Source organism: Sinocyclocheilus grahami, unplaced genomic scaffold (genome assembly GCF_001515645.1).
Source record: "Sinocyclocheilus grahami isolate Dianchi unplaced genomic scaffold, SAMN03320097.WGS_v1.1 scaffold450.1, whole genome shotgun sequence".
In the NCBI taxonomy this organism is placed as follows: domain Eukaryota; kingdom Metazoa; phylum Chordata; class Actinopteri; order Cypriniformes; family Cyprinidae; genus Sinocyclocheilus; species Sinocyclocheilus grahami.
Genome location: NW_015505629.1, coordinates 1,300,314 through 1,311,632, shown reverse-complemented (window position 1 = coordinate 1,311,632; position 11,319 = coordinate 1,300,314). Strand labels below are relative to the sequence as shown.

The window sequence follows — 11,319 nt, the reverse complement described above, 5'->3', positions numbered from 1 at the left end:
TGTCAGTAAGGCTGTTATTGTTGTAAAGCGTTCTGTGTTGAAGATGTGTTTGCTAGTAGACCGTGTTCATGAAAACCTGGAAATATCAGGGACAAGCTGTGGTTTCCAGGACTACAAGCGTTATGGATTGTGATATTTATTAAATAAACGGTCTTAAATCTCCCGATTATTGAATAAATCATCGGTCAGAAGGCAAACACTGGCAAGTTTTCATCTTCAGTTTCAGCGGTCTGTTTTATTTTTCTGTCTGTTTGCAGAAATCACTGGAGAACCAGTTAAACCCCAAACACACACACACAAAGGACAGAAGCCTGTTTCTATGGAAACTGGAGGAGAGCCATGTGTGTTTGTTCTGAAACACATCTGCACTTTTCAATGCTTCCCATCTTTCACATATTCAATCCTCACATCGTTTGTCCTGAAATGATTGTTGTTTTTTTGCATTGGTTATTTATCACTCATGTTTAACAGCAGGTGAAAACACGTGTCTGAATTTATGGCTGACAATTTATTTTGTTTGCACATTTCATTGTATTTTAGTAGCTGTAGATGCCAGTGTTGCGTGCCCAATTTCGACCAAATTATTACCCCCTTAGTGAAGTCGCTATACCTAATCCTAACCCCACTCCACACCTACTCCGAAACCTACCAAAAAACTTTTTTCTTGCTCACCATTTTTTTGTCTCCTATTTTTTTTTCGCGTGCAGTACCAACCTCAGACATCAGGTGCCGCAATCATTAAGCATTAAAGCAACTGCTTACACTACTTTCTTTGATGATCTGAATATTACATTTAGGAGAATGTTTGGCAAATAGAAATGAAGACAAACTCAGGTTACATATATCATTCACTGTCACTGTAACTAAACGCACCAGACACTAGACTCTTTGCCCATCATTACTTGGCCAAGTTTTTTTGGAGAGAGAGGAAAAATTGTTTTGGTAGAGGAAAAATAAAAATTTGGAGCAAGAAAAAAAATCGGAGTGAAAGAAATGTCTTTGGGACAGAAAAACATTCTGAAAGAAAAAAACAATTGGAGAGACAGAAAAATGTTTTATGTGAAAGAAAAAAAATTTAGAGAGAGAAAAAGTGTTTTGAAGACAAAACAATCCAGAGAGAGAGAGAGAGAGAATGTTTTAAAGAGAAAAAAACTGGAGAGAAAAATGTTTTATGGCACGACACGTTCAACATCAGCTAGACGAAGCACAAAACCAACACAATACTGTGGAAGCCCTGAACCACAATCTGAAAACAGAAGTCAAGGTGCAGAACATAAAAAATAACACCAGTGTCACCTCAGGTCCTTCCCGAACCACAGTCCTACGTTTTTTTTCTTCTCACCCAAAACCAAAAACTTTCGTCTTGCTCCAAAATCATTTTTTTCTCAAAATCTTTTTCTTTGAAGACAAAACAATCCAGAGGGAGAGAGAGAGAGAGAGAGAGAGAGAGAGAGAGAATGTTTTAAAGAGAAAAAAACTGGAGAGAAAAATGTTTTATGGCACGACACGTTCAACATCAGCTAGACGAAGCACAAAACCAACACAATACTGTGGAAGCCCTGAACCACAATGTGAAAACAGAAGTCAAGGTGCAGAACATAAAAAATAACACCAGTGTCACCTCAGGTCCTTCCCGAACCACAGTCCTACGTTTTTTTTCTTCTCACCCAAAACCAAAAACTTTCGTCTTGCTCCAAAATCATTTTTTTCTCAAAATCTTTTTCCATGTTTCGGTTCAGGACTTTCATTTGTTTACATCTTTTGTGTTGCCTATTGAGGAAAAAAATTGAAGAGAGAAGTACATTTTTTGGGAGAGAAAATGATTTTTGACGGAAAAAAAAAATGGAATGAGAAAAATCTTTTAAGTGCGAGAAAAAGCATTCAGAGAGAGAGAAAACAAATTCGGAAGACTTGGGCTCAGGAAGGATCCAAGACGATTTTCTTCCACCTTGACTTTTGTTTTCTCCACATTGCTGTTCAGGGCTTCCATACAATATAAATCACGCTGTAAAAGTTGAACTGTTTGTGACTGTCTGAACTGACAGTCATAGCATGCGATTCAGTGGCCAGAGAGGTGAGTCTGTGTTTGAATGCTGACCGACAATGAGAACCAGGCCTATCGCAGCAGGACAGGACGAGCGCCCCTCCGACGATTCACTGTGGACCGTAGGATAGTGATTAATGATAAGTGATAGGAAATAAAACTAATATTAATTGGCATCTATAATTAATGAATTGACATACCAATAAAAATTATAAGGAATAATACACTATAATAAAATATGAATTAACCGTATTTATATCTGCCAATTCAACGTCATTCTTATTCTGCTATTGGAATCATATCAGGACTCCAATGCAAGATAACAAAGGTTTCATTTTCTGATCATTACAATGTTTTCAGCTTTATTTTAAATGTTGAATAAGAAACCATGTAGCATTATGAGAATCAAAGACTTACCGGCACTCACATAAACGTGTTTTTACAAGTCCAGAGTTACACTGTACCACAAATACACTCCAGTTTACACTCTCAAAGTGTTTGTGTTGAGCTGAAGTGAGGAAGATTATTCTGGAAGAAAAGTGTGAATCTGAAATAAGCACATGACACGGGGCGTAAGAAGTATATAACCAATTGTATTCCCTTCTGTTAATATACACGTATGCAGATTCATCTCACTGGAACACTCTACAATAACATTTAGAAAGAACAAGGGAGCTGAGGAGAAACGCAACCGACAAACCTGAACAGGAACGGAAAGAATGGAAACACATTCACACAGACAAACAAGTGCACAAACGCTCACGCAAACACACAGAGATGGAAGAGTGAAATCAAATGATGATGAAGTCTGATCCTCGTTGAGCGAGTATGGAGAATGAACAGCCCTCCACACGCTGGGTAAAGCGAGCAACATGATTTAAACGGAGGATGGAGTCGATGATCAAAGTCTTCTGGATACAAGGAGATACTCACACCTGGTAAAGGAAATGTTCTCTTGTAAACCAAATCACATTTTGCTGTTTAATATTCAAAAGAGCATCTGCTTTCTGGAATCCGATTCACTGATCTTTGGATTTCATTGCACTTGCTTTCTTTTTCTTAGGGATGATAATTAGGAAAAACATCTCTTTTAGCACTGGGGTGAGATTCAAATATTTAGACATTTCACAAACGTTTTAAACATTTTCTTTTCAATGCAGAGTTTAGTTCTTTTAATAGAGTTGAGAAAATTAGAATACTAGAGTTCAAGATGTACATCTTCAAAGTAACAGGCCATTTTGTCTTTCTTTCAAGAGAAATTAGTTCCATTAAATGCGCAGAGTTTATCCCTACTTTCCTCCTGAGAGAACGTGGTCAAAGACGCAGGAGAGTTCACGTTCCCTACGTGGAATGTACATTAACTGGAACATTATTGTCTTTTCCCTTTGACGTGACAAAATATAAAAGAAAGCACGCACACATACATAGAAAACAAAACAAAAGACATCCTAGCATCCTGCTCTGCTGTTTCCACTGATATGGTTTGTTGACGTGATGTTGGTCTTGACTTCCAGACGCTTGTGTCCCTTTGTCTTTTCAAATATCTGTATATGAATATTATCTATTTGCTGTTGGGGGTTTCAGGTTCTTGAATGTGGAGCAGAAACCAAGATCCTCAGCGGGTCCAGGACAGAGCCCAGTGGAACCCCAAAAACGCATGATGAATATTTGCTGGAACGTGGGGTTACCATGGGCCTCCGGGAGTTATGGCGGCTGAAGGGATCATCCACAGATGTTTCGCTAGTTGTAACGGTTTGAGATATAGCTATATATTTATTTGACTCCATAGAAACAGTTTTTGTCTCTTTTCATTTTGAATACCACATGCTGGAAACACAACAGAATCACGTTGCATCTGCTCCTGAGCACCAAGGACAAGGAGAAAAAGAGACCAAGCCAAGAAAGGGTGCGGGGAAAGAGAGAAAGAGAGGGATGTTGAGAGCGGAGGATGGAAATGTGAAGCACTTGGAAAGAGAGGGAGACGGATTTGACACAGAGCTGGTTTGGCAGTATTACGGAGGAGTGTGAGTGCTAAACATTTTCGGCACCATCTGTTCCTGAAATGTCACCTATGCCAAGCCGTTCCAACTGAACTGCTCTCGTTCCCAAACAATTCTCAACCGCATCCTATGTTCTGATGGAGCAACAATGGATCGCACAAGCACCCTGGCGTACACGGGGGTTTCGACATCAGGTTAGGAGATGATCTGAATATTGAGGACTCACCTAGTATTTACAAAGAACAAACTAGAGCGTAAAATTACATGTGAGGAAAAATCCACTTCTCTTCAATACAAAAGGTTTGGAGAGTTTCTTTTTGTAATAGGGATTGGCTATCAAAAATGGAAATGAGGGAGGGGATGTTTCCAAACCCTAGACGCTTTTGAACTCTTTAGGTCTTGCTAGAAATGAGGCCAACCGCTAGACAAGACAGAAAATTAAAGAAGACTGATGTCAGAACTCTAAATGTGACAGGTAAACTGCCAACAAATACCTGGACCTCCCTTTCCATTCCTCATCCTATCTCTCTCCTTCTCCCCCTCGCTTCCGCATCGGTCTCTCCGGAGGCCGAGCTCAGACATAATACTCCTTGTCTTTGTTCTTCTTGCTCTTTGTGCCCGTCTTGGTTGCACCAGGCTGCTTCTCCTTCACTAGGGTGCCGTTGCTTTGCGTGGCTGAATTGCTAATGTAATTGCGGCTCTGGTCCACCTGGTAGGAGCCTTCGTCGCGGTTGCGGTACTTGTACATGGCGTAGAGCAGGATGAGGATGCAGAGAGCTGCCGCGGCCACGATGCCCACCACCATGCCTGTCGTGCTACTGGACTCTCGGATCACCTCCACCGCTCCTGGAGGCCCTCGGTCTGGTGACGAGGGGTCTGTAGTGGGCACATAGGGGAAATTGGGAGGATATGTTATACCTGGGATGTGTCGATGCTGCCCGCCGTGTTCAGGGTCACCCGACGGTTGTACGGGTGGCAGCAGCACCTGGTCACGGGTGTTCATTTTACCCGCAGGGATGTTGGGGCCACTGTTGATGCCAGGTTTGAGTCGGGTCACTGGGGGGGCCGTGGGGGTGAATGTGAGTGGCGGCCGATGGGAGTTGGGCAAACGGGCGAAGGGCCGGTCGCCTCGGGGGTTCCCGGCCGCGGGGGGAGGGGGGAGTACGGTCCGGTCAGTGACAAGGGGGGAGTTTTTATAGTAATCCTCATCGTCGGACTCCGTCATCTCGCCCGAGCCGTAGGCCGAGACCTCTATGGGCTCTTCACAGTCCTCCTGGTCCAGCGGACAGGGGGGCCGGCCGGGCAAGGGGAGAGACTCTTTGGTGGTCTCGAGCAAGGTGAGGAAGGGGCGATAGGTCGGGGGCGGGGGAATAACGGGGTAAAGTGTCACAATTGATGGGGGGTCAAGGGAATCCACAGTTATAATTGGCAACACTAGTTCACCTCCTAGGATGAAAGAGAGAAGGAACACAGTGTTAGTTGGAACCTGAGCAAATGAGTGCACAAGAGAGAGAGAAGAGACATCATTAGAATGGTTAGGACTAAGACTTAATGAGGTTAGTTCTAAAGTTAGTTTCGTTAGCATCTATTTAAAATCAGACTATAAACAGCTAGGCTAATGCTAAAGAATTAGTCGTATACATTACAGGGTTAGAATAATACAGAGAAACATTTAAAGTTAAGTATGTGCTAACCAACTATCCAGTGCATAAGCTAGAATGTACATTCAGATCAATCCTACAAAAACAGTTCTACATCTGTGCTAATGCTAGCTGTGCTAACCTCCACTCACTGACTGCATGTTTAAGAAGAGAGCAAACCACGTAGTACAGGTCACTTACATTAACAAATTGGCCGCATGATTTTTGCATGAAAAAAAAATTACAAAAAGAAAGCTGTGTAAGATTGTTCTGGGATAGTGATAAACAAATTTCAGCCCATGTTTCAAAGTAGGTAAACTGTTTTTAATTCATCATTCAGTGAACGTTTTCCCAGAGCTCATAAAGCTCATAATCCCCGCTCCCCGTTGGCATGGTGATAGCTTGCTAATGATGAGGATCTATATGCAAAACTTCCCACTCTCACCCCGGGGTACCGAAGGTGATATTTTCAAATTACTGTCCCACAAGACTTTCCCCCCCAAAACACAGACCAAATCTTTCAAGATAATTATCCACAAGTCTGTCCCTTGAAATCTCATACCATGAATAACAAAAGCCTGTTTTCTCCGGAACTGAATGTCAAAGAATGTCAAAAGTTAAAATTATACAAGATGTAAAGTATTCATTAGGATTAAGCTCAGAATCGTGAAACAGTTTCATATGTGGCATCAACACCTGAGATGGAGCATGAATCTAGGAAAATGGGGTGCAGAAGAGATTGTTCTGTTTAAACACATAATGCACATCATTGTTATTCACATGATGAGGCAAATTAGTGTGACAAACATTGCTGCGTTTTGGGAAACCTCCTAAAAACCATGGCATCAACATGGCACCCTCCCCTTAACCAGAAGAACCTTCAAAAAGAGTTTCCTGTTTGCATATTGATGAACAAAGTCATTAAGCTCAAAGAAACTGAGAGAGTCCACCAGGAGAAAAGGTGATATTAACATTCAGAACACACATACGTCTGTTAGAAGCTGAAAAGGAAACAGTATGTTAATGGCATCTTTCACAGAGTCCATCCCACCCAACAGCCCCAATGTAGAGCCGTGCGTCTGCGGGTTGAGAGTCTGGGGAAAGGTTCACCAAGAAGATCGGTATAAATTTAATGCCCATTCACCGCTGTCAAATCTTTTATATCCATTTCTAGAAAAAGCCGCCGGAGGCGACCAGCCGTTTAGAGGAACGATCTGTCAAGGGCGCCGAATGGAGTCTGATAATTCAGTAACTGACACTGCTGGTTTGTGAATTATACGAGCCGATGTGTTAATGTGCCACCGGGCACAACAATATTTCCTGCGTTTATTAAATTTGTTGGAATATCTTACGATACGCAAGGAAATTCAGAGCAATCTGTTCCCAGAGAGGGCAGAATCGAACGTTCTGAGAGGAACCTTGAATCCTGATGATTATCCTCTAGTATCTTCTCTAAATTGCACTTGAAGGAAGCTGATGGAAACAAGCGAGGAGATCTGTATGACAAACCTTCTCAAACGTTCAATCCGCAGAAACAATCTGTGAACGTGTACACAACACATCAGCCTGTCAGTCTGTGTTTTCGTGACAACTCTCGTTATAGATTAAAAATCATGGTTCCAGTCTGTGATTGGTCAAACATGGCCTCATGTGACAGTTGCGGTGACAACAAGACCAACATCAGAATAGCATTATGACTCATGTGCACAAAGTAATATCTCACATCCTCAGCGCAGCGCACTTGTTTCACGATGATTGTTTGGAGTGAGCAAGTGCCACCGTGAGCACCATCAGTAACTAGAGTAATGACTGCAGCTTTATTCATGGTTCACTCCTTTGCTTTTATTTCTTAAACTGCAACAAATGACACTTAATGACAAACTCCAAGAGACGCATTGTACTTTAACTGGCAAATTAAATGTCATTAATAGTGAGAACTAAACCTGATGCATAGAATTAAATCACAAATCCTGAACTAGCACAGAGCACCTGCATCAACTCAAACAGAGTAAGAATACACACTTTTGTGCTTATACGACATTTTTGGGAAAATGGAAATACAAGCAGCAAACACAGCAACAAAACAATAGTGCATTAAAAACATCTCTGAAAGCTCTTCCTCTCCTTCACTGAATTCATGATCAGTGTTGTGTAAGATACTCTAAACAAGTAATTTATTACTAGGTACTAATCACATCTTCAACAGTAATTAGATTACTCTCTCTAAAATATTGCATCCCATAACAAACTCGACCAGTTGAACAACAAAAGGAGAGACATGAAATGGCTCTTTTAATTTTTTCAAATATCTGAAATAAGTATTTAACGTTTTTAAAGGTTACATTAAAACATCAATTTTATAGCATTAGATGTTAAATTTTGATGTTCAATCACTATTGACTTGTACAGAATTTGTTTTATAGTTGATGCAATTATATGAGAAGTAACAGTAATTCAATTACAGAAAAACTAAGAGTAATCCCTCTCTGTAATTAAATGCATTACATCCAATATTGTTCATGATTCTCAGCTATAAGTCTAAATGCACTGTAAAAGATGATTTTCTTCCACAGTATTTTTGTCTTGTTTTGCGGTACAAATATCTAAACTTCCTTAAATCAAATGACATTTTCTTGAGAAGCAAAATTAAGATAGTAAGTCCCGATTTCTGAAAAAATGTATCAAAATTAAGTGACTATTGTTTAAAGAAGGAAAGAAGTTGATTTTTCAGACCCCATTGGCAGACATTTTTTCTTGCTATCTCTTTTTCTTATCTAACGTCATTTTGCTTTTCAAGTAATTCTATCTTGATTTGAGAATGTTTCGATATTTGTACTGGAAAACAAGACAAAGAAATGAAAATGTTTTGCAGTGTAAATGTTATGGAGTGCCACAAGGATCTGTCCTAGGTCCTCTGCTATTTTCGATATACATGTTGCCACTTGGTAATATTATTAGAAAATACGGGATTAGTTTCCACTGTTATGCCGATGATACTCAACTATATATCTCAACAAGACCAGATGAAACTTCTAAATTATCTAAGCTAACGGAGTGTGTTAAAAATGTAAAAGAATGGATGACCAATAATTTTCTCCTATTAAATTCGGATAAGACAGAGATATTACTTATTGGACCAAAAGACAGTACGCCGAATCTCGTGGATTACAATTTGCAACTAGACGGATGCACGGTTACCTCCTCTACAGTCAAAAATCTGGGTGTTATATTAGAAAGCAACTTGTCTTTTGAAAATCATATTTCCCATGTTACAAAAACAGCATTCTTCCATCTTAGAAACATTGCCAAGTTACGAAACATGATACCTGTTTCTGATGCAGAAAAGCTAGTTCATGCATTCATGACCTCTAGACTGGACTACTGTAATGCACTGCTACGTGGTTGTCCTGCATCTTCAATAAACAAGCTACAGATAGTCAAAAATGCAGCGGCTAGAGTCCTTACCAGGTCAAGAAAATATGATCACATTACCCCAATTTTACAGTCAATGTTACTCGAGTTCTGGAGCACAACCCTGAGAGTCGAACGGATGATCTACTGGATCACATTCATGACTAGACGAGCAGCACTGCGATCAGTACAATGAAAGAAACTGCTATGTCCAGAAAAGTTGCGGCTCATTTGGGACATTCAGGAGCCTGTTTAAATCCACACGCAGTAATGAAAGCTGAAAATCTGACTGTTTATTGCCGCGGGCAGTCGGGCCATAGGGAAGGATGAGATTGGAGTGGTCTCTTTCTTAGCTAATTTGATTTTGAAGCTGAACACTAGAGAGATGGCGGGGGTGAGGCCGACCCGACGCTTAATAATTAACGACAGAAGACACTAGAAGCCCAGACTCTCAGAGAGACTGAGATTAACCTCTACAAATGTACTCGCTTCACATCAAACCTTACCACACATTTCATATGCAGCGTGCTGAAATATTCATGTTTGTTTTGTTAGACTTAATTCTGCAACTAATAAATTAAGATTATCTTGATTATATACAAAAAGACACAGAGCTGCTTTATTGTTTCTATAAAGCCAATGAAACCAACTTATAAAGCTATAAATCAAAACCTGCCTCTTGTTCTTAGATATTGCTGGTTGTTATGCTGGTTCTCTTCACATCCCGATAACAATCACTAAGTTAGAGCACTTTGCGTGTAACAGACAGACTGTTGTGCGATTGTGTGACGGTCAGACTGTTCTGCGTTTGTGTAATAGTCAGACTGTTGTGCGATTGTGTAACGGTCAGACTGTTGTGCGTTTGTGTGTAACGGTCAGACTGTTGTGCGATTGTGTAACGGTCAGACTGTTGTGCGTTTGTGTGTAACGGTCAGACTGTTGTGCGATTGTGTAACGGTCAGACTGTTGTGCGTTTGTGTGTAACGGTCAGACTGTTGTGCGATTGTGTAACGGTCAGACTGTTGTGCGTTTGTGTGTAACGGTCAGACTGTTGTGCGATTGTGTAACGGTCAGACTGTTGTGCGTTTGTGTGTAACGGTCAGACTGTTGTGCGATTGTGTAACGGTCAGACTGTTGTGCGTTTGTGTGTAATGGTCAGACTGTTGTGCTATTGTGTAACAGTTAGACTGTTGTGCGATTGTGTAACGATCAGACTGTTGTGCATTTGTGTAATAGTCAGACTGTTGTGCGATAGTGTAACGGTCAGACTGTTGTGCATTTGTGTGTAACGTCAGACTGTTGTGCGATTGCGTGTGACGATCAGACTGTTGTGCATTTGTGTGTAACGGTTAGACTGTTGTGCGATTGTGTAACAGTCAGACTGTTGTGCGTTTGTGTGTAACGGTCAGACTGTTGTGCGATTGCGTGTGACGATCAGACTGTTGTGCATTTGTGTGTAACGGTTAGACTGTTGTGCGATTGTGTAACAGTCAGACTGTTGTGCGTTTGTGTGTAACGGTCAGACTGTTGTGCGATTGTGTAACAGTCAGACTGTTGTGCGTTTGTGTGTAACGGTCAGACTGTTGTGCGTTTGTGTGTAATGGTCAGACTGTTGTGCTTTTGTGTGTAACAGACAGACTGTTGTGCGATTGTGAAAAGGTCAGACTGTAGTGCGTTTGTGTGTAACGGTCAGACTGTTGTGCGATTGTGTAACAGTCAGACTGTTGTGCGTTTGTGTGTAACAGACAGACTATTGTGCGATTGTGTAACGGTCAGACTGTTGTGCGTTTGTGTGTAACGGTCAGACTGTTGTGCGTTTGTGTGTAAAGGTCAGACTATTGGGCATTTGTGTGTAACAGACAGACTGTTGTGCAATTGTGTAATGGGCAGACTGTTGTGCGATTGTGTGTAATGGTCAGACTGTTGTGTGATTGTGTATCGGTCAGACTGTTGTGCATTTGTGTGTAACGGTCAGACTGTTGTGCGATTGCGTGTGACGATCAGACTGTTGTGCATTTGTGTGTAACAGACAGAGTGTTGTGTGATTGTGTAACAATCAGACTGTTGTGCATTTGTGTGTAACAGACAGACTGTTGTGCGATTGTGTAACGGTCAGACTGTTGTGTGTTTGTGTGTAATGGTCAGACTGTTGTGCGATTGTGTAACGCTCAGACTGTTGTGCGATTGTGTGAAGCTCAGAATCTTGTGTGCGTTTGTGTGTAAC

At 41.1% G+C, this 11,319-nt stretch overlaps 1 protein-coding gene across 1 annotated transcript in view; it reads right to left on the bottom strand.

Annotated features, from left to right (window-relative positions):
• Window positions 1-2,579: 2,579 nt before the first annotated feature.
• The window catches only part of LOC107552438 (neurexin-2-like), a 172,188-nt gene continuing 163,448 nt past the window's right edge, over window positions 2,580-11,319 (bottom strand). Inside the window, exon 12 of the mRNA XM_016234321.1 lies at window positions 2,580-5,490. Coding sequence (XP_016089807.1) covers window positions 4,619-5,490 — 872 coding nt within the window. The 3' untranslated portion in view covers window positions 2,580-4,618. The remainder of the gene's footprint in view (window positions 5,491-11,319) is intronic.